The following is a 27721-nucleotide window of genomic DNA, read 5'->3' as shown; positions in this document are numbered from 1 at the left end:
ATAAACAGAGGCGGACTGGGTCAAAAATTCTTACCCGGGAAAATTTATAGTGGCCTCATACTAGCGTTTATGGCCAAAATCACACCGGCCTCCGGCCCACCGGGATTTCCCGGGTGAGGCTTATGGCCAGTCCGCCTCTGTCGATAGAGAAAAAATATGAAATTGTGAAACGCTTTGAGCAAAATGAAAGACCATGTGATATTGCACGTGCTACAGACCGAAATGAGGCAACGCCGAGAATTAGAAAGAATGCAGAGAAAATAAAAACAACTTTCATAGCAGGAACAACACAAAGTGTAATTGAAATCCATTAGATTAAGACACAAAGAATTGGAAGAGATGGAATGGCTGTCATCTGTTTGTATAGAAAATCAGACAAAAAACAAGTTTGCTTACGATAGAAGCAAAAGCATTAGCAATATTTTATTACGTAATAGTCGTAATAAAATACGTAAGCATTTTATTACGACTTACGTATTATAATTTATACTTACGTATTATAAAATACGTAAGTATTTTATTACGACAATTTTATTTAATATAATAAATTTTTTACTATTTTATTAATAAATTTTTATTATTTAAATAAATAATAAAAAATAATAAAAAATTTAAATAAATAATATAATAAATAATATTATATTATAATAAAAAAAAAATATATTATAATATTATTTTTTATTACGTATTTTATTCGTTATAAAATACTTACGTATTTTATAACGATTAAAATTACCCGATTATTTATTGTGTTTGGTAATGTTTTGGTTCCAAATGTGTGTTCAATCTTGGGTGGTCGGCACCTAACCCCACTTTTCCCATAGGGCCTGTTGTTTATGTTGCACGATTTTGCATTGCACGAGGGTTTCTAGGAACACAACTATCGTGCTATACGAGGACAGACTGTACTTGGATTTCAGGAAATCTTTTGACACTGTTGCGCATGGAAGACTACTGTGCAAATTGGGGCAGTGTGGTATTAAGGGTAAGTTACTATAGGCACTCCTCAGCTTACATAATACTCGACTTACGGAAATTCGACTAAGTTTTTGCCAGCTGGTGGAAACTTAAAAAAATCGTGGGAACGTATTTTGCATCCCATAGGAATAAATAGAGGTATCATGAAAATATTGTAATGTGAACCCAATAACACTTTTTTTTTTTTTTTTTTTTGGTAATTCATTCCAAGACCTTGAAGTTGAAACTTTTCGCTGTATAACTAGCTATTTATCTCTCTAAAAGGTAATTTTTTTTTAAAATGGAAATTGCACTGCCCTTTCATCGTTATCATATGTTCCGTTGTAAGAATCAATTTTGACACCTTTGTTGATATTTTTCTAAAGCACATTTCTTCTGGAGGTCACTAACATAAAACAATAAAAACAATTTGCACTTTCCGGTTTATTGGGATTTTCTGTTAGCGCAATCTATTATAAATGGGTAGTAAACTCGATCTTATTGCATTTGCGATAATACTAATAACTTGAAGTCTGTGGGTTTTTATGTTACAGTATTATGGTGAAATGAGTTCCCCTTCACTGAGGCACCTACGTAGCCAGGTGGGAAGGAGCAGCAGTGCGTAGCACACGCTTCTTGATTAGACCGGGGTTCGAGCCCGTCACCACCAAATACTGAGGACGCGGAAAGGTCAGGGAATGACCACCGCATATTCACGGAGCAATATGGCCTTAGTTGCTAATGCTCCTAAAAACCAAATAACAAACCCTTCACTGAAATCTTCAATCATATAAAAAACATAAATAAATTTTCAGATCTTCTCTTCATTCCTATTTACTTATTACAATTCTCAAGGGAAAGGGACCAATGGAAAGTGCAAGTGCTGGCAGTGCTAGGAATTGAAACAAAATTGATTTAGAAATGAAGATGATTAAGAAGTACAAAGCAGGACAAATTTTGTCATCTATTGCACAGAATTAGGTCTTGCTGCTTCAACAGTGAAGGATATTTTAAGGGACAGTGCGCATATAAAAGAACACGTTAAAGGATCAGCACATTTAAGATCAAAAGTGATCACAAACCAGCATTCAGGTGCTATATCGAAGATGGAAAGGCTATTAATAATGTGGATGGAAAATCAGATTCAGAAGCAAGTGCCCCTGAGTCCAATGGCCATTCAAGCAAAAGCAAGAAGTATTTATGAAGATATTAAGTATAAGTACGGCGAATCCAAAGCCAAGTTCGTGGCAAGCAACAGGTGGTTTAATAGGTTCAAGCATCATGCTGGTTTCCAAAACATTAAAGTATGCAGTGAAGTCGCCAGTGCGAATTTTGCACCTGCTGAGAAATTTTGTGATGTGTTGGAAAAAACCCCTTCTAAATCTCCACAGCCCTCAACTTCCGCAGTGGCGTGCTTATCAGCTGGAGAGTTAATTCTGGCAACGATGGTGGAAAGGTAAAACTTTCTGATGTTATGCCTGTCTCCTCTCTCTTTTGTAATTTTATAATTTTCAAATTTTTGTATTTTTGTACACTTTTGTAATATTTTCTGCGCATGAGATAAAAAAAATTTAATAAATAATTCTATTTACACCTTTATTGAACATTTCTTTTTTGCTTCAATCAAATTCAGCACACATAGTTGCGAGTACTGCATAAGCATTTAGGGAAATTCTGACTTACATAAAATCTGACTACATAGAGTTCCGCGGAATGCAACCCATACGTAAGTTAGGGAGTGGCTGTACTATGGATAAAAGGGTGGTTGAGTGGGAGAAGACAGAGAGTGGTAATCAATGGATGCTGCTGTCAATGTTAAACTTCAGTTGCCACTTCTCATCTGCCCAAATATTCTAGATCCTGTTGCAGAGTGAGTCCCCCAGGGTTCAGTGTTGGCCCCACTATTGTTTTGTATATTTATCAGTGATATTGATGAAGGTACAGGTCGACCATCACTAATCCGGTTCCACTGCTAATTCGGACATAATTTCCACGAATGTAATTTCAAATTTCCTGGGTTCGCCCAACCTGCCGCTACTGTTTTGGTGGCGTTGGTTGTAACATCAGCTGTTGGCGTGAACTCGTAAACACTGACAAGCCATTCCCACTTGTTTTTCTGCATTTATTATTATAACCTGCTCACATTTAGCGCCAGCCATGGTTCCAATGTATACAGGAAGTGCCTTTCGTGGTGTAAAGCGCAAACACCGTACATTGTCCATAACAGATAAAGTTGAACTTCTGAAAAAACTCGACAGCGGTGTGTCTGTGAGAAGTTTAACTCTGCTTAATTCTAAATTCCAGCAACTTCTCTCAGTTCCTCTTATCTTAGTAATTTTCCTTTAGCCATTCCTTTTTAGATTTTTTTTTTTTTTTGCAACATACTTATACAAACTTGCGGAAAAACACAACACAATATGATGGATAATACAGCGCCCTAATGAACTTGTTTTCACAAAATCTCTAACAATACTGACAAACTTATTGCAATGTTTAAGAGTTTATTTTATCGTAATTAGTTTTATTCAGGCGCTCGCCGCGCGTGCAATAAACTAATCCCAGACGACCTTCATATGTATGCCGTAATAGTATCACACGTATGTGGCTGACACAGCTTCTCAAGAAATAAAGTAACTTAACATATGTGGCCACATATATGTGACATAAAAAAAGAATTTTTTTATTTTTTTATTTTAAGCGAAAAAACGACAACACTGACATTACAATATTTATTTTAGAATTACTGATCAAATTATTTCCTAAATATTTTTTGGCCCCTGGGGAATTTTTTCTTAAAGTTAGCTGTTGAGTAAAATGTATGTGCCTAAAATAACCACCGGTGATCCGGCAAACTCACTAATCCGGCGCTCCACTAGTCCCAACGCTGCTGGATTAGTGATGGTTGACCTGTATATCAGGCTTAATGTCGAAGTTTACAGATGATACAAAAGTTGGCAGGGTTGTTAATGACAGTAATGGCGGTGTGCTACTGCAACAGGATCTAGAAATTTTTTTTGCAGATAGGCTGAGAAGTGGCAACTAAAGTTTAACATTGACAAATGCCAAGTACTGCATATGGGTAGAAGTAACCACAGAGAATTGTACCAACTGTGTGGTACTACATTTAGGGCTGTAGAAAATGAAAAAGATCTAGGAGTAATTGTGCAGTCAGATATGAAGTTTTCTGAGCAGTGTAGACAGGCTGTGCCAGAGCAGGTCATGGAGTATTGTCAATGATATACAGGAATTCTGCTAGTAGGGAAAAGGTGATTATCTCTTTGTATAAGGCAATGGTCAGGCCATGCCTTGAGTACTGCGTACAGGTCTGAAGGCCTCATTTTAGGAAGGATGTAGAGTTGTTAGAACAAGTACAGAGAAGGGCAACAAGATTAGTGAGAGGAACAAAGGGATTCTCTTACCAGGAAAGGCTTAAATTCTGTAAGTTGCAGCCTCTGGAGACTAGGCACCTGAGAGGTGATCTGATTGAGGTGTATAAGGCCTTGAATGGGTTGAGCATGCTGAATTCTGATGGGATTCTTCCGCTTGCTCAGATTACAAACCTGAGGAGGCATAAATTCAAATTGAAGAAAGACAGTTGTAGATAGATGTGCAGAAATTTGCATTTATCCACTGGGTGATTAATTTCTGGAACAAACTTCCATCTGTCGTTGTGGAAGTAGATAGCGTAAATAAATTTAAGGAAGAACTGGACAAACTTTTAGAAGGAATGGATGTGTGAAATTGTTTTTTTTTTTTTTTTTTTTTCTGGCTGATGCTACATAAGCTCATACACTTGCTTTCTTGCATCACATGCCTCCATTAATATTACTATGTCTTCAGTTTTGAAAATGTATTATTCCCTTTTTCATTGCACCTGATTCCTCCAAACATTGTATTGCATTTGTCAGTGGTAGATGAAATACATATTTCTAATAAATTGTTTTTTTACGAGTTATTTTTAAATGCCAGAAACAATTTCTGCTGTCTCATCTGTTGTCTTTTCTATTTCAATCAATTGTGACTGCGAATCACCAACTTTCCAATCAAGATATTGAATGATTATTGGAAAAATATTTACTGAACCATGATTAGTAGCATCGGTAGAAACACCAAAGGATGCAATATTGTTTATTTTGAATATTTTTAGCACATCTTCAACTGAGTGCTTTGCAATCACAGAAACTATGGTATCAGTCTTGGTTTCGGCACAGGAAACTTCTTGGCAATTTCAGTCAGGAAAAGTATTTTTTAACAAGATGGATGTGCAGTTCATTGAATTAAAACTCCAATGGTGTTTAATACAGTGAAAAGCAAAAAACTTTGGCTGTGGTGACATTGAGGTTTTGCTTCTATCATTCACTTCTCCAAAAGAATTTATCAGTTTTACTGAAGAACTCTCACGTCTAATGGCTTTTTTGTGTTTTGCACTTTTCATGATGTTTTAAATCAGCAACACTGAAATGAATGTTCCAGATTTGCCGTGTCAAGCATTCTGCTTCCAAATCATCTCTACCACAGGTAAAACATGAGAATCTGTGAATGTACTCTATCTTAAAAATAAATAAAATAAAATAAGTAAAAATAAATAAAAACATATTATTACTTTTTCATTCAGTTTTATTACATCAATCACACAGTTTTTGAATTATTACAATGGCTACCATGATTGGTATGGCAATGGCTACCATATTGGCAATGGCTACCAATTGGTATTACAATGGCTACCATAACAAAGGTTGGAAGGGTTGTCAAGGACACCACTGACACTATGCTGCTGCAACAGGATCTGGAAAGGTTGAGCAGATGGGCTGAGAGGTGGCAAATGAAGTTTAACATTGACAAATGTAAAGTACTACACATGGGAAACAGCAACCCCAGAGCAACGTATCAACTCTGTGGTACTACACTGACAGTGGTAGAGAATGAAAAGGACTTGGGGGTGGTTGTGCAGGCAGATATGAAGTTCTCTGAGCAGTGCAGACGGGCTGCAAGAGTAGCTCATGGAGTATTATCAATGATATACAGGAATTTTTCCAGCAGGGATAAGGAGGTGATTATTCCATTGTATAAGGCGATGGTCAGGCCACACCTAGAGTACTGTATACAGGTCTGGAGGCCTCATTTCAAGAAGGATGTAGAGCTGCTGGAACGAGTACAGAGAAGGGCAACAAGATTAGTGAATGGAACAAAGGGGTGCTCTTACGAAGAAAGGCTTAAGTTTTGCAAATTACAGTGTCTGGAGACTAGGCACCAGCGAGGTGATCTGATAAAGGTGTATAAAGCCTTGAATGGTTTAAGCATGCTCAATTCTGATGGGATTCTTCCTCTAGCTCAGAAAAATCACCTGAGAGGGCATAAATTCAAATTGAGGAAAGACAGATGTAGGACAGACGTGCGGAAATTTGCCTTTAGCCAGCGGGTGGTTGGTTGGTGGAACAGACTTCCATCCCTTGTGGTGGAGGTTGATAGCCTAAATAAGTTTAAGGCTCAGCTGGACAGGTATTTTGAACAAACAGAAGGGTGAAGTGGAAGTGGGTTTTTTTTTTTTTTTTGGCTGATGCTGCATAAGCTTGCTTTCTTGCATCAAATGCCTCTACTAATGCTAATGCTAATGATCACCAAATACTAACTCGATTGAAAATTTATGGGCATTGTGAAGGCTAAAGTGGGAGAATGAATTAAAGCCTAACAACAAAAATTGTTGAATATTAGAATTCAATAGGAATCAAAACCTATCAAAAATTAATTTAAGGCAACTCATAATTTCTTCTAAATCAGAGGTTCCCAACCTTTCTCAGTTCACGGCGCCCTTACTGTCCCAGTAATTGTTTCACGGCACCCCTAGGCCAAAAGAAATACCTAGTGGTTTTTCGACCTTTTAATATATACCTATATATAATAATTTTATTCTTTATATAGAGGTACTAAATAAAGAGCAATTATAGATCACCACAAAATTAAAAAGATACAGTACAATATCCATTGTACCGTACCCTTTTTATAATGAAATAAATATATAAATTTCAAAATAATAATAACTTTAAGTAACTTAAACCCAAATTACACGGCACCCCATGAATGTTGTTGCGGCACCCCGGTTGAAAACCGCTGTTCTAAATTATGAATGTCTTTAGACTAATACCCAGCATACTTATCAATTTTGTTTTTCATTCATCAAAAGTTACCAAATGGACTTGAAAAGCAAAAACACCTTTGGCTGTGGTGACATTAAGGTTTTTCTTGTTATCATTCACTTTTCAAAATGAAGTTGTCAGTTTTACTGAAGAAAATAAGAGTTTTACTCTCACTTCTAATGGCTATTTTGTGTTTTGCACTTTTCGCAGTGCTTTAAATCAGTAGCATAAATTTATTTAAGTCTTTAGCAAATTTTAAAGCATTTTCTTTGATTAATAGCATAGTTATAGTTCTCACATGCCAATCAATAAAAAAAGTTTAACTTAACCTAAAAAATTTTAACTTCACCTTTAATTTCTTCATTACCTTCATTTTCGTTTTCTATTCTCGCAGAAATACTTCTTATAATATTTATGCAAAATAACATTAATGACTATATTTTTTGTATTTGAGTTTGACACCAGATTTTGGCACAATATTTTTTGTAGCAACAAAACTCTATGCTGAACATTTTTAATATTGTCCATTACCAAACTGCGTGATATTGGTACAGTACTTTGCTCTTTTTTGAAGAATATCAAACCCAAAACTTTATAGTAGAATCACGACTGCTCTTAATTGATTGCACATACAGGCATTCCCTTCTCAATTACTCTAATAGCATTGCTTTGTAAATTGGTTATGTAAAAAGTGCTTCAATTGAAGTGCTGTGTGTAACTGTAAACTGTTGTACCTCTAAATTTCTTTTAAAATTTAGGTTTACAAAATTTATTTTTAGTGTATACAGTATTGCCATTTATATTTTTATGTTATAGTATCATTTTTGTTATGATTTAATATAATATTTAATTTAAAATTTTAAATTAAATTTTCTGACAAAAAAATGCTTGCTGGTTATGTTAGACAGGTTGGTGCTTAATAAATAGTCTTTATAGAGGGACTTAACATGGGACCATTAAAAATGCACCACTTAACAGAGGGTGGTTCTTAATTGAGGGTTGCTGAAATTATGTTGTTACAGCTGTATCTTTGGCACCTGATAGTCTTAAACATATTTGAGGTTATCTTGTGCCCAAGAGTGTTACCACCATAGAGATCTTATTACGTGGACACCACCACAACAATAATTAACTTATGTAATAAATTAAAGAGACTTTATTGATTTAGACACATTTTTAAGTTTAAGCAGTCATTTAAATACTGAAATAGCAAAAAGCCACGCATTTTGCAAATTTGTGAAAACTCTGTCTAGACAAAATTTTGCCCATAAAAGAGGACAAATCTGGATAAAAGATGATGTGTGGCAACCTTATGTTAGGCACGTTTCATAATCCATACCTACATATTAGCTTCAGTTTGTATGACCATAATGCGCACTCTGTAAGGATGAATTTTGCTGATATTTGGTGTAGAGAACTTTAATTAACATTCAAAATTGTATGGATTTTAGGTAATACAAATAATGAAGGTCACTGTTTTACCTGAAAACACTTGCACACTCTCTAATGTTATACAAAAAAACTTACACTGTATGGACAGCATGTGCTTTTGTACTTTGTTTGAATTTCATGCTGTACTTTATTATATAACATAGACCTTGCTAATAAATTTTTACAAAGCTCTGCAAGTCGACCGGGCTAGCCAGGTGGGTAAAGTGCCTACCTGGCAACCCAAAGGTCGTGGGTTCGAATCCCGCCTTGGGCTTGGATCAGAGTGAAAGGCAAAAACTTTGGGAGGTGCATTATGGCCACAGAAATCGATGCGCCAACAACTAACAAAAAAAAAAAAAAAAAAAAAAAGCTCTGCAAGGTGAAAAGTTGGTATTCCAGGCATCTTTTGTTTCAAATAAAAGCCAAGATGAAGTTTGTTATGCATAAACATGAGGAATATTGGTTACTGCTATATCAGTATAATTCACTTCATTATACTTCACAATTATAATATATTTATATTTAGTTTTTTTTGTTTTTTTTTAATTAATCTGTACTGTAATCATTTTTAGTGTTAATTTTGAAAGTGGGGTTTATCATAAATAACATTTTATTTATTTCATTTCTTTTTTTTCCCTTGTACCACATTGGATTTAATTGAAGAGGAAGCCCAGGGTAACAATTTTTTTTTTTTTTTTTTATTTAACATTGTACTTAGGATATTTTTTCATAATAAGAAAATTCTCCTATTGGATAAAATTTATTTCTTTTAAATAAGCCAATTATAAATATTTGAAAAACCCAAATTTGCTGTCTACCTTGTGAAGGGAGATCCAATGGTTTATCTTCCCTCTTCATTTCTAAATCATTCCTTGAAATATATTATGTGGAAAGATAAGAATATAACACCTTTACAATAATGTCTGTTGGCTTTATTAACACAGAAAATAAATACAGTTAGTTATTAGCTTGCCCAAGGCCACTGATGACATCCCATAAAGCAGGAGATCACATAAAACATCAAATTCACACTAATGACATTGCACAAAACATTAGCCATATGCCTTACAATGCTCACTACAGTGGACGATTGGTTTACTGTACAATCAAATCGTTCGTTGTGGTTGCGGATGTAAACAGATGCATCAGTACTTAGCTACACCTGATGTAAACGGCGGACAGTGACCGATGACAATTTATTATTATTATTATTTTGTTGGATTTGTATTGCTACCAGAATTTCACAATGAATATTTTAATTCTGAGGGCAATTGCTGATGGAGATAAGTAATTTAATCCAGGTAAGAGTTTTGTTGGTTATAGTTTCTGCTTATTTTTGTGTCTTTGAGTGTGCTTTTGTGAGTGGAATCGCTAGAGCATCAGCAGTTGTGATCTCACTGTTACAATCACTGGATTGCTTGCTTCTCAAAAACCCAGAGAGTTTGAGTATATTAAAGTTAAAACCACTTACACTAAACCTATTTTGGAAGGGGAACTCGATTCTAACAGTAATTTTAACGTACTTTTAGAATTTGAGATAGTTTTCTTTGTTCTTAGCGGTTTTCCCGCCAAAACTGGAAAAAAGCAACCTGAATTGCTTTTTTCAATTCAAAAAGCAAAATAAACACGTTAAATTACTCCCCTCAATGTAAGGGACAATACAAAATGGCTAAAATGATTGAAAAAGAACAAAATCTGAATGATAAAAGGCAGAAATCAAAACTTAAACACAGTGATTATCCAAAACTCTGAATAAGAGTATTAAGGGAAAGGACTCCCAACAACAATGCCGAAATAAATAATGAAGATGTAGATACATGTCCTCCAAGGCCTCCTTAGTGTGAAAAGGGCCAAAAAAGGGAGGAATCTAGTTGAAAATAGAGAGGGTAAAGAGAAAGAAAATAGAGAACTGATTGATAACAAAACAGAAGAGGAAAAAAGGTTTTAGGCGATAAATGAGATGGAAGATCGAATTAAACAAATAGAAGAGTTGAAACTCTACTTAGAAGACTTCCTCCACAACCAGACGAACAGAATAACACTGCAACTAGACTGCAGATAGTTAGTTGCCAGACTGTCTTGGAGCAGAGAGTCATAGATCTAAACACAGAAAGATGTAAAATAGAAAATGTGACTGAGGAAAGAAACAATTATAAAGAAATAAACACCCTAAGTTATGCTCAAGTAGCAAGAGCAGGCAAAACATAGTATACTCAACCCAAGCAACTTAATAAATCTAAGGAAACACCCAGGAGTAAAGATACTAATATAGTTATTTTAAAACAAAACCTGACTCAGTCTATAAATCTAGTGAGGCAGTCAGGGAAGCTGTGGTGACACAACTAAAGCCCCACCTAAAAGAAATTAAAATAAATAGCATGAGAAAAGTGAGAGTAAATGGTGTGCTGCTGGAAGTAGCAAACAAAGAAGATCTGAAAAAGGTAGAAACAAACCTTGACATCATACAAACTATACCAGAGAAAGAACTAATGACAGATATATACCATAAAAACTTCCAAGAAATAATGAGTATAAGTGAGTTTGCTGAACAGTTTAAACTTAAAAGAGCTACAAAAAGCCAAAAAAATTACCAGTTAAATATCATAGTGGAGATTTCCCCCAAGATTTGGAAGCACCTACATGGACAGCAAAGAATCTATGCTGGCTGGACTAGTTATAGATTCAGGGAGCACTTCCCGGTACAAAAGTGCTTTAATTGCCATAGATATGGTCGTACTGCCAGGGACTGCAGTCAGAAAACCCCTGTCTGTGGTCACTGCGCAGTTACTGGCCATGACTACAACCAAAACAGAAATCAACAGTCAAAATGTGCTACCTGTAAGGTAGTATGGCTGACTGACTATGACCACAGTATAAAAAAAAAATTATAAAACTTATACAATCTAGGACCAATTAGAGCCAGATTGATAATATAAATGTAACTAGGGCTCTAAATCTCGTCCAGTTGAATGCCCAAAGAGCAAGAGCTGTTGTTCAGATCAAACCCCAATTAGAAGAACATAATATGGATATCTTGGTACTCCAAGAACCCTACATACATATGGGTAGGGTTCAAGGATACCCAAGAGGCTATAAAAAAATAGAATACACCTCAGGTGTCCCTTCTACAGCAACAGTAGTTAAAAATACTGACCTTACAGTCAAAAGTGGGACACCTCTGCTCCCCAGTAGCAGTGTGTGCACATATCACTAGTGCTGTAGGGCAGTTTTATATTATTTCACTATATTCCAGACCAGGTGAAGATGTAAACCCAACTATTGAATACCTACAAACAGTCAGAGACTTTCTGCCTACTGCAAATATCATAGTGTGCACTGATGTCAACAGCCTTATGGCATAGCTGTATGGAAGACAGAGGTGGCACACATAACGGCCAGATACTTTCAGACTATATAGCTACCTCACCCTTTCAAGTGCTAAACCAACCAAATAACCTCCCAACTTTTAGCAGTACTATGTGGGAGAGTGACATTGATGTTACTCTTGCCACCAATTCAATAGCTTATAAAATCACAGACTGGTGTGTCCAGGCAGTCTGGACCGCATCAGATCATAGAGCCATCACCTTCAAACTAAACAGGCAATTACAAACAACCCAACACTCCCTGTTGGATACCAAAAGGTATAACCTTAAAAGGGCAAACTGGCAGATTTTCGCAGAACATACAGCAGCTGAGCTGCAAAAACAAGAAAATGAGTGGTCTAGATCAGGCAACTATAGCCCAGATGAGCAAGCACTGACTATGACAAACATTTTAATTAAAATAGCAAACCTGTCTATCTCACGGAAAAAAACGAGAAAGCAGGTAGTTCCATGGTGGTGCTTTGAACTGACCATACTCGGGAGAAGGGTGCACCAGGCGAGGAGAAATTTCCAAAGAGCCAGAACATCTTGGCCACAAAATGAGGTGGATGCACTGAGAGATTCATATAGAACTCTCAGGAATCAGTATACAGCTCTCATAAGAGACAAGAAAAAGGAATGCTGGAGGCACTTGGTGGGAACTGCTGGAAACAATAACTCTTGTGGAGTTGTCTACAGAATAGTGACTAACAAGATGCCAAGAGGAGATGTCTTAGAAACTACTGTCAAACCAGACAGTAGTTTACCTTGTGAAGGGAGATCCAATGGAACCACAACCCTGTGTGGGCAGATTCTGTAAATAACATCCTAGACAGTATTATTTAGGCCGAAACTGGGGATCACTCCCCCACCCAGCTAGACATTATAAAAGAAAACACTGAATATGACATTGCCAATATTGAACCCCTGTTTACTGTACAAGACCTAGAAATAGCACTATCTAAAAACAATACATGCCCAGGTTTTTGACCTCTTAGAGGTTGAGATTATCAAAAAATTAGTGAAAATAGCACCAGACAAATTAATAGCACTATATAATAACTGTATAACAGAAGGTATATTCCCAAAGATATGGAAAAAAGCTGTGTTAAGACTAATTCTCAAAAGCCCTGAGAAACTCCCTACCGATCCCAAATCATATAGACCAATAGCCCTACTCCCTGTACTAGAGAAAATATACGAAACACTAATACAAAGCAGATTAGCTCAGTACTACACAGAAGCAGGTTTACATTCCAACAATCAGTATGGTTTTAAGCAGGGGAACTCTACGGAGGGGACATGCACCACCTACTGACAACAGTTAAAAACTCAGGGAAAATATATGCTGGCAATCTCTATTGACTTTGCTGGGGCACTTCACTCACTCTAGTGGTCTAGTGTCCTTAGGAGGCCTCGCCAGGCAAATGCCCCACAAAAAGGTAATAAACAGCTACCCCTTGCAGACAGAAGTGTCTCGGTACGCACAAGGTTCCAGGAATTGGCACCCTGTGAATAAAGGCTGCCCATGGGGTTTAATTCTTGGCCCTTTCTTTTGGAACGTTGTTCTGGATGAATTTCTGGCCTTTGCAGATGACATGATTTTCCTTGTAAAAGGTAACACGCGAGTGGTTGTAGAGCAAAGATCAAATGCTGCCCTCTTGCAGCTGCAGGAATGGGCACAAATGCATATGCCCAAAATATCACCTGACAAAACCAAACAAATACTTCTAAAAGGCAATTTGGACATAAGATGTCCACAAATCAAAATTAGCATAACCACTATAAAAATGGTAACAGAACTAAAATATCTTGGAGTAGTCTTTGATTCAAAATTAACTTTTTATCCCCATTTGTCAAAGAAAGTGAAAAATTATACAGGTATGATTGCCAGGATCATTCGGGCAGACTGGGGGCTCAAAAGAAAGACCCTGGCAGTCATATACCGTGCAATGTTCTGTCATCACCTATGGAGCTGGTGTGTGGTTCTCCCACTTGGCCATAGTAAGAAAAAGGAATAAAAGGAATACCAGAGCACGTTGCATAGTGAGCACGCCTGCGCTAGCCGGTGTGCTCACTGTGTGACTGCTGGCCGGAACTTTCCCACTTTACCTGGAAGTAGCCAAAAGAAGCTTGTACTAAGACTTAAAAAGGGCATACCCACAAAATTTCCGGGGATAATCCTTGATACAGCCAACACCTTCAATACTGAAAGAAAAAGAATAGCCACAAAGGTCCGTGACCTATGGCAAACAAAATGGGAGCAGGAAACCAGAGGTCTAGTTACCAAAAGGTTTCTGCCATGGGTGGCAATGGTCAGCCCAAAGCCACCTAAGCATACCCCTGGACTTTTTACAACATTCATATTAACAGGTCACGCCTCCCTAAAGGCAAAACCTCCTTGGGGCTGACTGATGACCCAAATTGCACCTGTGGTGAGAGTGAAGACTGGGCACACATTTTATATGAATGTATATTTTATGACATCCCCCAGAACACAGCTAATAGCACAGATTGACCCCCTTCTGAGGGGAGAACATCTACTCATTATAGAAGAGGAAAATTATAACGCCTTTCCACCTTCACACAGAAAGTATTCGAAATGTACAGACCTATCCAAAGAAGGGCAATTCAGTCCCCCAGCAATTAAACAATAAGCAATAGTTAAAACTGCCCACATCTCCCACCATGCCCAGATGATGACCTAATAACTGTCAGGACAGCAATATTCTGCACCCTGACATGACAAAACCGGATAAACCTGAGTTACCCCCCAGGACCACCCTGCCATGTGTAGGAACCTGGGGCCCCCGTACCAAATAAGTAACAATTGGGGGGGAGGGGGGGAGCTGTACCAGCATCCAGAGAAGCAGATTATCTGAAAAATATCAGTAAGCTGGTAGCAAGGGGATGCAATGTAGAATGAAAGACAGAATGAATAGGCTGGTCACTGAGTGAAAGAGTGAATTAGGAATTATGGTAATTATGGTGAAAAAAAGGGACCCCACACGAGGGAAAGAGAGTGAATGAGTGTTGTGGTGAATGGGAATGAGTGGAAGAGCAAATGTAATTGGCTGAAAGAATACAAAGTTAATAACTTACACTACTTTATATATACTAACAACACAAACACTATCTCTGCATTCTCCCCTGGCCTGCACCACAACTGAAGGATAACAGTAAGTTGAGGTGACTGGAGAGTGCAGTGCAGAAAGCAAGAGTTGAACAAATGAAATGAAAGCCAGAATTAATAGTAATTATTAAGCATTAGTATTTAAATTCCATTACACACCATTACATTTCCTCGCCTGGTGTGAGAAAGAGATGAATGAATGAGTGAGGGAAAAAAAAAAATATATATATATATATATATATATTTGTAAAATAATAAGAGGAGTTTACCTCGGTATAGTACGTAGAACACTTCCGTATGATACTCTCCAGAAATTAAAACAAAAAAATCGAAAACTTACATTAGAGTAAAAAAAAATAATAATAATTAAAAAAAAACCAATTTAACACAATTCAAATCAATTTAACGCAATTAAAAAGAATCTAATGAAAATATTCAAAACGATTTTCCTTCCTGAAGCTGACAACGCTTTTCGACCGTATGTCGTGATCACAGGAATGAAAATTACTGAATAGGGTTGAACCTGAAACTTAAATAGTGATTATTTGTCTTTGCGCATGCACGTAAAAGTCCACACATCGGAGATCAAATATGGCCGCCGAACATTAACAGAATTCTCGTGTAATTTAATTTCTACAGTTTCTGCAATTAATAGTCGCGTATAATTACGTTGAACATTAAGTATTTTGGCCTCGTTAAATAAAAAAGTATATTTTTCGTTAATGGCACGAAAGGCTAATTCTGACGCTGCTGAACGAGAAGCACGAACTGAGGCTTCGTGTTGATTTACACAAATATTCAGAGAAAATCGCGTCGAACCTTGGCAAGACGAGTCGCAATCACCGCAAGAAATGTTGTATATCAGATCATTAATTTGTGTTGCGAATGCGGAAAGAACCGAGCGATTGTTCAGTATAGCATGTAATTTCCGTATTGGCCTGGCTACAATTTTAAATTCGATATCTTTAAAGAATCTATTAAGCTGTTTGTGCCACTGTTCAACATATGGGACAGAAATAAAGTATTTTTTGATATTACTATTGTTGGTTGGTGTAGTATTTTGTATCCTATCCTTAGCCTGTACCCTAATTCAGTTTATTGTGGCAAGGGGATAACCCCTGTTTAAGAACCTGCTAGTTAATATTTGTATTTCTGAGCCCAAAGCAGATTCCTTCGTTGAATATTTATAGGCATTTAGAAATTGATTAAAGGTAATCGATCTTTTGTAGGTGAACGGGTGATAGCTATTATAATGTAGAAGCATACCAGTGTTTGTAGGTTTTCGATAGATGCTAAATTGGATTTTATTCGAGTCTCGAGTAAGCGTGAAATTTAGAAAGTTTAATGACTTTGTATCCGTATCCTCCCTTTCCAATGTAAATTTGAGTCTAGAATGAATATTATTAAATGAATGTAAAATGTCTTGAATAGTACTACTATTAGTAATAACTAGAACATTATCTAAATACCTCCCATAGTATGTGATATAGGGTCGAAAAGGTGTCAAATGTATATGCTCAATCGTTGAGAGATAGATCTCTAACATTAAGCCGCTCAGGCTCAAACCCATTGGCAATTTTCACTCCTGTGATCAAGACATACGGTCGAAAAGCATTGTCAGCTTCAGGAAGGAAAATCGTTTTGAATATTTTCGTTAGATTCTTTTTAATTTTTAAATGTGTTAAATTGATTTGAATTGTGTTAAATTGGTTTTTAATTATTTATTTTTTACTCTAATGTAAGTTTTCGATTTTTTAATTTTAATTTCTGGAGAGTGTCATACGGAAGTGTTCTACATACTATATTGAGGTAAACTCCTCTTATTATTTTACAAATATTAATATCAACGTAGAATGTATTGAGTATTACAGCTCTGATTCATACTATCTAATTCATTTTTTAAACTCTTATTGACTATTTCATTCACTTCCTCTCTCTCTCTCTAGGTGTTACCTATCGATACACATAATTATGGGAGATTTTTTGAATGGCTTGGTGCAAAATTACATTAAATCAACACTAAGATACTCGGCTCAAAGTTGCCGTATTTCTTTTATAAAATATTGCCTTCAAAACAACATCATTCCGAAGTTTGCCAGGGTTAATTTAAATAAAAAAATTTCAGGCATAAAACAACTAACACTGGCGACATCGCGTAATATTGGTAAGCTTGCCTTAAAATCTCGATATTCGAATAAACAAAAATACCTTTCCCAGGTTAGGAAGCTTCGTGATAAATTAAAAAATTATCTACATCCGAATGATTGGTCTGTATTGAAGATCTCCATCGATTTGTGACGGGAAGCACAGGCCTCAGAAATAAAACACAGACATGTTAATAAATTGTAAACATTATCGGATAGGTCAAGACACGTTCATGCGAATTCTAACAAATTGTCGCCGGCTTCGACCAAGTACATACGAGTTGGGTGGCAACCTCCCCACTCCCCACAGACACACAATGTATTACCACAGAATATGTCAGTTAGTTCACGAACACCCCCTCACCCAGTATTCAACGAACCGACATATCAACAGGTTACAAATCTGTCCTCGTGTACGTTATCGCAGGACCAGATTTCACTTTTATCCAAAGGACTAAATTATAATTTACCACCTCGAAAACTGCCTGAAAAACAATGCGTAATTGATAATGAATTTGGACTTCGTAATGTTCCACAAAAAGATTTATTTATTCAACAAGTTAACCAAGTAGTGAATAACATAAAAGAAACACGACTTCCTAAATTGAATACACATGACAGTTCAACTTTACGAGAACTTCGGGGAAATAAGGACATTATTATACAGAGGACTGATAAAGGAGATACAGTGGTAATACTAGATAAACCTGATTATATTAATAAGTTAGATTCAGTTGTTTCGGATACTTCCACTTATCTTGAAGTAGACCTGGCACTGTTTACCAATTTGGTCAGTCAATACAATAAAATTTTAACCACTTATCGAAAAAACGACTACATTACTATGGCACAGTTAAAGGAATTGAAGGCCAGAACCTACAATATTCCTTCACTTTTCGGTCAGGTAAAATTACACAAGACTGGATTTCATATTTGACCTATTGTTTCCTACAGGAACTCGGCATTTTTCATCCTTAGCCACACATGTATATAGCGTTATAAAACCCTTTAGACAGGTAATACAATTTGGGATTAAGAACTACGATACATTATTTAATAATCTTAAAGACTGTAGACTTGGCGACAATGACAATTTATTCTCACTAGATGTTACCTCGTTATATACGAATGTAAACGTTGAATACACATTAGATATTATTTGGGATATGTTAAATAAAAACTCGACACCAATTAATTATACGAAGCTACCTATTAAGGAAATTTTTCACTTAATTAAACTGTTAGTTGAGGCCAACTATATCACCTTTCGAGACAAAGTGTACAAACAAATTTTTGGATAGCCAATGGGTTTGAGCCTGAGCGGCTTAATGTCAGAGATCTATCCCTCAACGATTGAGCATATACATTTAACACTTTTCGACCCCGTATCACATACTATGGGAGGTATTTAGATGATGTTCTAGTTATTACTGATAGTAGTACTATTCAAGACATTTTACATTCATTTAATAATATTCATTCTAGACTCAAATTTACATTGGAAAGGGAGGATACAGATACAAAGTCATTAAACTTTCTAAATTTCATGCTTACTCGAGACTCGAATAAAATCCAATTTAGTATCTATCGAAAACCTACAAACACTGGTATGCTTCTACATTATAATAGCTATCACCCGTTCACCTACAAAAGAATGATTATCTTTACTCAATTTCTAAATGCTTATAAATATTCAACGACGGAATCTGCTTTGGGCTCAGAAATACAAATATTAACTAGCAGGTTCTTAAACAGGGGTTATCCCCTTGCCACAATAAACTGAATTAGGGTACAGGCTAAGGATAGGATACAAAATACTACACCAACCAACAATAGTAATATCAAAAAATACTTTATTTCTGTCCCATATGTTGAACAGTGGCACAAACAGCTTAATAGATTCTTTAAAGATACTGAATTTAAAGTTGTAGCCAGGCCAATATAGAAATTACACAGTATACAACATTTCTTGCGGTGATTGCGACTTGTCTTACCAAGGTTCGATGCGATTTTCTCTGAATATTCGTGTAAATCAACATGAAGCCTCAGTTCGTGCTTCTAGTTCAGCAGCATCAGAATTAGCCTTTCGTGCCATTAACGAAAAACATACTTTTTTATTTAATGAGGCCAAAATTCTTAATGTTCAACGTAATTATACGCAACTATTAATTGCAGAAACCGTAGAAATTAAATTACACGAGAATTCTGTTAATGTTCGGCGGCCATATTTGATCTCCGATGCGTGGACTTTTACACGCATGTGCGAAGACAAATAATCACTATTTTAAGTTTCGGGTTCGACCCTATTCAGTAATTTTCATTCCTGTGATCACGACATACGGTCAAAGTGTTGTCAGCTTCAGGAAGGAAAATCGTTTTGAATATTTTTGTTAGATTCTTTTTAATTGCATTAAATTGATTTTTAATTGTGTTAAATTGATTTGAATTGAGTTAAATTTGTTTTTAATTATTTATTTTTTACTCTAATGTAAGTTTTCGTTTTAATTTCTGGAGAGTATCATACGGAAGTGTTCTACGTACTATATTGAGGTAAACTCCTCTTATTATTTTACAAATATTAATATCAGCTTAGAACATATTGAGTATTACAGCTCTGATTCATACTATCTAATATATATATATATATATATATATATACACATACATAAATGGGCTTTCAATGTAACTCTTTAAAAAAAAAGTTTAAAGAGTCACATAGAAAAGAGGTAAACAGTAGATGAAATGGTTTCGGTGAAAGCAAGATTAATAAATAGGTATGACAGATGCACCTAAAAGTGCAAAGTAGCATTAAAGGATGCAAGAGTATATGTAATTTGTATTAATATTAAATTAAGTATAAATGGAGTGAGAGTTACACAAGGTGCCAGTAACTACAGGATGAGGAAAGTAGAAAAAGAAGAGTAGTAAATTAGTGAAAGGTGAAGGAATGTTAATATCCTGGAGGTTATGATGAATTAAGTAAATTATGGGCTGAATTGCCAAGCCAATATAAAGCGGGGGAACTGTAAAGTACAATTAGTACAACAAAATATTAATAAAATGAAAATGGTATAGCTGTCATCAGATATGGGGGGGGAAACAATTTTAGTAGAAGGTAATGCAAAACATGCTTGATCTGATGTCAGCAGAAATAAATATTGATACATGATGAGGTATTTCATCAGGGGACTACACCTGACCATGAATCAGGAACTACATTTCTATACTTGTCCATAGTAGTAGAAGAAAAGTGAAAGGCCAAAAAGGAATGAAATTAAATTAGCACTTTCTTATACAGTATGGACAAGGTAGTCCCAACGCAATATAATTTATTTAGATAAAAATTAATTTAGGTAAAAATAAGTATTGAGTTGGGATAAAAATGGTTAATATCAATATTTTTAATTTAAGCATCGAGTTGGGATAAAGATGGTAAGCCCATTTTCAGTTACTGGGTCTTTATACTTCCAGATTAAAGACCTGGCAATCAGGAACCCATGACCCCCCCCCCCCACTCCCCCTACACACATTTATCAAGATGAAGTCTGTGTCTAGCCACTTGATGTCAATGGGTTAACCCTTGATGAACCTGCTCAGGCGGCTGACAAATAGAATACGTATTTTGCATCTACACTAACATATGAGGAATTCTTTAGGGAAAGGGTTGCCAGAAGTTTATCAAACTCTAACAGGAAGCTAAATGACTTTGTGATAACTGAAAGGAAAGTGGAAGAGAAATTGTTGAAGCTGAATATGTGTGGATGGAATCTATCTGATTATATTAAGGGAGGCTGCAAAGAGGTAAGCAAACCCTTGACCATAATTATGAGAGTACCCTTGGATTCAGGTTAGGTCCCTATGGACTGGGAGATATGCAAATGTATCCCCAATTCATAAAGAGGGATCAAAAGGTGACATGAGTAATTGTAGACCTGTTAGCTTAACATCTGTTCCAAGGAAAATAATGGATTTGCTGATTAAAGAAGTAATGCAGGGCCATCTGGACAAGAATGCAATTATACTGTATGGTTTGTTAAGGGACAGTCATATCTAACCAATATGACTGTTCCTTAACAATGATGCAGTGACCAATGATGCAGTTACTATGATGCAGTGACCAAGGAACTGGATGCAAAAAATAATTTTGATATCATGTACTTGATTTTAGGAATGCTTTTGATACTGTTGCACATAAAAGATTGCTGTACAAACTGGACCAGTGTGGCATTAAGTTACTGCTGTGGATAAAAGGATTGTTAAGTGGTAGAAGACAGAGTGGTTATCAATGGGCACTGCTGTTCATGGACCAATGTTATTAGTGGAGTCCCCCATGGTTTTCAGAGCTGGGCCCATTGTTGTTTTCAATATTTATTAATGATATTGATAAAGGTATATCAGGCTTATGTGAAAGGTTGGCAGTGTGGTTAACAACAGTAATGAAAGTATGCTACTGCAACAAGATCTAGAAAAAATTAGGTTTATGAGCTGAGAAATGGCAGTTGAAGTTTAACATTGACAAATGCAAGGCACTGCATATATAGGTAGCAGTAATCCCAGAGTAACTTATCAAATGTGTGGTACTATACTCAGGGTAGTCAAAAATGAAAAAGACCTTAGGATAATTGTGCAGTCAGATATGAAATTCTCTGAGCAGTGCAGACATATTGCCAGAACAGCCCATGGGGATTTGTTAATGACATACAGAAACTTTTCTAGAAGGGATAAGGAGGAGATTTTCATCTTTGTATAAGGCCATGGTTAGGCCAAATCTTGAGTACTGTATACAGGTCTGGAGGCCTCACTTTAGGAAAGATGTTGATTTGCTGGAATGGGTGCAGAAAAGGGCAGCCATTCTGGTGAAGGGAACAAGAGGGTACTCTTACCTAAAAAGGCTTCAGTTCTGCAAATTGCAGGCACCTGTGAGGAGATCTGATTGAGCCGTTTAAAGCCTTGAATGGATTCATTAAACTTTATGTTAATGGTATCCTTCCACTTTCTGAGACTACACACATGAGGGGGTCATGAATTCAAGTTGAGAAAGGTTGGTTGCAGGATAGATGTATGAAAGTTTGCCTGGCTAGTGGGTGGTTGATTGTTGTAACAGGTCCCCCATCTGTTGTTGTAGAAGTGGTGGTTTGAATAAATTCAAGGAAGAACTAGAAAATTTCTTGGAAGGTATGGATGAGTGAAGTGTATCTAAGCTTGCTTTCTTGCATCATTGACCATTACTATTACTACCTTGATCATCTGACATTGTAGTTATATCAACATGCAACATGATTGTCTGCTATTTTAACAATATCCACATAGATATCTATTTCAAATAGAAAATAGATGAAATTGTTACTGTCCTAGATGTCTTCCTCAGCATCAAATGCATCATTTGGAATTCCTGAAACTGTTGCAAGTAATTTGAGTTATTGTAATAATAATAAAAAAAAAAGTTAGTTTTGAAATTGCAATATCATTGTATTTTTAATTTTGAACAGCACAGAATGAGAATTCTTTAAAATTGGCATTAAAATTTAAATTAAAATTTAAAATTTATTTATTTTTTGAAGTTGTTTAGTGTAAATTTTTATATAATTTTCTTCATAAGTCATCTAGTCTACAACGCTTTAGTGGAAGTGAGTCGAACTTGTCATCCTCTCGGATTGCCAATTGGATGACAGCTGGTAGTGGCAGAGGAGATGCTAGGACAGAAAGTCCAGAAAATACTTCCAATCATCCATTTTCAGTTGAACATAGTGAACTCTCAGACATTTGTCACCCCAACAAGCCATTAAGTCCAGTAAAAGCAGTCAATCTTCTTCCTGAAGTGGTAAGTTGTTTATGGTGCATAATTGGGATATTTTGGATACCATAAAAAAAGGTTTAATATTAGACTTATAGTTTATGGAAAGAATGCCCATTCAGCAGCTTCATAAAAGTTTTTCTAGGTTTTGTTTCTTTTTATGCTTAATACATAAGTTGTCAATTCTGTTAAGAGATTTTCTTTCAGATTTGTTGGTATCCCCTCAAAAACAATTTTTTTTTGGTAAGATTTATTCAGATTTAGAATTAGCCAGATTCAGATTTAGATTTAGAATGCAAGGAAGTCACAGGCTTTTGCTGCTACTAGCCAAAAAAATCAATAAAATAATAATAATAAATAAATATGTAAAAATAATACAAGTGAAAAATAAAAAGTAAATAAACAACCTGGCTGATCTTTGAATTTTTTCAAGCTGTCAGCTTTAACTACCTAGCTAACTTATTCTAGAAATTAATAAACTTGCTGGCTAAAAGAACACTTCTTACCATAATTTGAATTTATAGCCCCATAGTTCTGGAATAATTTGTAACACTGAAAATTTTATCTTTATTCATTTTACTATCCCTCTTAGAACGTTGAAGACTTCAGTCTAGTCCCTTATAAGGTGCATGGTTGCTAGTAGGTTGTCCATCTTTGGGCACTTTCAGGAAGCTAGCTGTCTTTTTTTAGATGACACTCCATACTTGAACAAATTGTTCTAACTGCAGCTTGTAAAACCAGAAAAAAACTTTCATGATATGTTCTGAGAAGGTCATAAAAAAACTTTCATACCAGCATTTCGGTGAAATGAAGGGGAGGGGGATCAACTCCCAGGGCAAAATAAAAATTTCACATAAAATATTGCCAATCATGTTATACTCTAAGTTACTTTTCAAGAACATTCCGAAAGGTGGGCAGTAACAGTAAACTCCATTTAAGTAGCTATAAACAGAGCCATAAACAATATGCTCTTTGGATAATGCTGCATTCTGCTTTAATGTGTGTAACTTTTTTGTGGATAGCTTAACAGTGTTTCCCACTGTGAAGTGGATCAATCAGTTGTGGCAGTGAAATGGATAGATACAAAACCATGGAATCTTTGATTGATTTTTCTAATAGTAAAGTATAGTTTTGCTTTTGATTTTTACTAGAGAAGATTTTTTTTTTTTTCCAAAACTGAACTACTAAAACTATGAATGTAACAGTATAATTTTAAAATAGCCATAATGTCAATGACCAGGAAAAAAAATTTAATTCAGATATGGTCACACAGAGTAGTGAGTAGTATATAAAATATAGTTTCTAGGATAAATTTATACTTTTACAAATGCAAAAAAACACAATCTTAAAAACACTCCCTTTTCCCTTAAAATCATTCATTTTCCTAATATTTCTTACTGTAAAAAATTTAAAAATATTTACGTTTTTAACAAAATGTGGTAGATTTCAGCTCAAGCAACTATAAAATCATCATCATCTTTATAATTAAAATAATATATTTATAAATTAATATTTAACTATTTTCAAAACTGAAATGATCATATGAACTGATTTATTTATTTTTAATGTCTTTCATGCTTTTATAAATTAATTTAATTTTTTTATTATTAAGTGATGAAATATTTTCCTTGGTTATTTCTTTTTTAAATTCTTTTATTGAATAAGCATATCAATATATAAATATTTTAATCTTTTGATTGGAGTTAGCATTTAATAACAAACAACACTAAATACACAATTGATATGTAATAGTTTATATAATGGCTTTGTTGTAACATAAGAAAAATTTAGCTGTAAAAAGTAAACATTTTATGCATAATTAATTTATCAAATGGCATTTTTGTTTGCTTAAGTATTAGTATCAGTATTGACCATATGATACAAGGAAGCCTAAGGCTTATGCTGCACCAGCCAGAAAAAGAGTAAAATAATAATAATAAATTAAAATAAATACATAATAAATAATAAAAGAAAAGGAAAAAGACAACCTATGCATTTCCCTCCTCCCTTAGGTAATTATCCAGCTGACCTTTGAATTTCTCCAAACTGTCAGCCTCAACCACACATGTAAGTAACTTATTTCAGTAATTTATAACTCGCTGGCTAAAATAAAACTTCCTGCAATACAATCTAAACATCTCCTTGCATAACTTGAAATTATGGCCCCTAGTTCTAGAATCATTTATAACCATGAAAAGTTCATCCTTATTCATTTTACTTTTGCCTCTCGTAGCCTTAAACACCTCAATCAATTCTGCGTCTCCGTAGCCAGGTGGGAAGGAGCAACAGTGCGTAGCACACGTTTCTTGATTAGACCGGGGTTCGAGCCCGTCACCACCAAATACGGAGGATGTGGAAAGGTCAGCGAATGACCACCGCATATCCCGGAGCAATATGGCCTTAGTTGCTAATGCTCCTAAAAAAACCAAAAACAAAAAAACAACTCAATCAATTCTCCTCTAAGGTGTCTAGTTTCCATGCTGTGCAACCCATATATTCGAACTCTTTCCTCATATGAACAGCCTTTTGCCAATCTCACCAGGCAAGTTGCCTGTCTTTGGACCCTTTAAAGAAGCTCAATGTCTTTTATAGTGGAATTATGATGTCCTTATCTCTACTAGCAAATTGTGTGATAAATCACACAATTTGCTAGTAGAGATAAGTGTGATAAATGCAAAGTGTGATAAATCATTGATAGGACACCATGCGCTTTCCTTGCAACCTGTCTGCAATGCTCAGAGAACTTCATGTCTGACCTTAACGTTCAACGGTGGGCAGGAGCAGCAGTGCATAGCACACACTTCTTGATTAGACCGGGGTTCAAGCCTGTGACCACCAAATACGGAGGATGCGGAAAGGTCAGGGAATGACCACCGCATATCCCCGGAGCAATATGGCCTTAGTTGCTAATGCTCCTAAAAACCAAATAACAATATCATTCAACTCCACCAAGTGTATAAGTTATTTTGGGATTACTATTCCCCAGGTGTAAAACCTTGCACTCTGCTGGATTAAAGCATGGTACCATCACTGAAGTTTATCTAGGTCACTTTGAAGAAGTGCTGCTTGGTGGTGATCATTAACTACTCTACCTAATCTTTACATCATCTGCAAATTTAGACATTACGCCCTCTATCCCTTGATCGATGTTGTTTAAGAAAATCAAAAACAGTAGTGGTCCCAGTTGTGATCCTTGGGAAACTCCACTTGTTACATTAACCCAATCTGAGTAATAACCATTTATCACAACAACCCTCTGCCTCCTGCCCTGAAGCCATCCTGCTATCCATCTAAGGATTTTCCCTGTGATTCCAACCTGTTCCAGCTTATAAAGTAACTGCTCATGTGGGACTGAGTCAAATGCTTTGCTGAAATCTAAATAAACAATGTCAAAATTATTCCCTAAATCCAGCTCACGAGTGACCCTGTCAAAATAGCTAACCAGATTTGTTAAACATGATTTTCTCTTTACACAGCCATGCTGCGTATCCTTCAGAATTACATTTCTATCTAAATGATACTGAATTCCACCCTTGATCATTGCCTCCATGATTTTCCCTACTACTGAAGGTAGACTAACTGGTCAGTAATTTCCAACTACACTCTTAGAACCACCTTTATGTATTGGAATCACTTGCTGCTTCCCTTAAAATGATAGAATATATGCCATCAACCCCAGGGGCCTTACTCACTTGTAGGCTGAAGAAAAGTTTTTTCATTAAAGAATCGTGAGATTTCAACATCATTAATTACATATTTTTCAACTTCACTCATAATTTTCCATTGACGTAAATGGTTTTTCTTCTATAAATATCAATGCAAAGTAATTGTTGAGTTTGTCTGCTACAACAGCAGCTGGGGTATCTAATATTATCCCACGTCCATTACGTAAGGGTCTGAATTGATTTTTCCTTCTTTTCTTTGCTTTTATATAAGTGAAGAATTCCTTATCCCCACTCTTTGTCAGCGATTTCTCATAATTTGCATTTGCCAGCCTGTAATAGTGCCTGTGGCACTATTATAGGCTTCGATACTTTTTATTACTCTGTAACTTTTCCATGCCATCTTTTTCTGCTCAAGTAATCTGGCAACTTCATTATTCATCCAACTTGGAATCCTACTCATGGAGTATTTTTTTTTTTAATGGTATATACACATTTGAGGCCACTGTGATTAATGTCTTAGAGGTATACCATAATTCAATTGTATTTGCTCTCTGTGAGATATCTACCCAGTTAATAGATGTATCATCTTAAGCCATCGTAATTTCCTTTCCTGAAATTCTTTTAACTGCGGGTACCTCTCTCTCTTCATTGTTCACTATAGAAATCCATGATCACTTCCTGCTACTGGTTCCTGTACTGTCAGCCCTAATAGGTCATCTGGTTCATGGATGATGATCAGGTCTAGTATATTCTTTTCCCTAGTACTTTCCTGACATGTTGATACAAATAACAATCATCTAGTTAAATTCAAAATTTTGTCCCCTGTGCCAAGTTGCCTTCATATTTGCTCCAATCAATTAGAGGCAAATTAAAATCACCCATAATAAGGCATTCATGCTTACTTTCCCATTTAATTTGCATGTAGAGGCTCTCATCATAACCTTCACAATCACCTGGCCTGTAGATTACTCTTATTCTCGTTATACCTTTGCTCCCAACTATCTCACACCATACAGATTCTATACTAGCTAGCATGCGAAACATCTGAATCTGGGATAGCTTTCGTCATGCTCAGGCTACTTTTGATAAGAAACCCCT

At 35.7% G+C, this 27721-nt stretch overlaps 1 protein-coding gene across 1 annotated transcript in view; it reads left to right on the top strand.

The window, feature by feature from the left end:
- The window catches only part of Drp1 (dynamin related protein 1), a 217632-nt gene that overhangs the window by 170104 nt on the left and 19807 nt on the right, over nt 1-27721 (top strand). Inside the window, exon 13 of the mRNA XM_090368989.1 lies at nt 22764-22985. Within this exon, the coding sequence (XP_090225115.1) occupies nt 22764-22985 (222 nt within the window). The remainder of the gene's footprint in view (nt 1-22763; nt 22986-27721) is intronic.

This window comes from Mastigoproctus giganteus, chromosome 2 (genome assembly GCF_048544385.1).
Source record: "Mastigoproctus giganteus isolate SK-2022 chromosome 2, ASM4854438v1, whole genome shotgun sequence".
NCBI classification, from domain to species: domain Eukaryota; kingdom Metazoa; phylum Arthropoda; class Arachnida; order Uropygi; family Thelyphonidae; genus Mastigoproctus; species Mastigoproctus giganteus.
The sequence above is the reverse complement of the archived record's forward strand: the minus strand, read 5'-3'. Positions and strand labels throughout refer to the sequence as shown.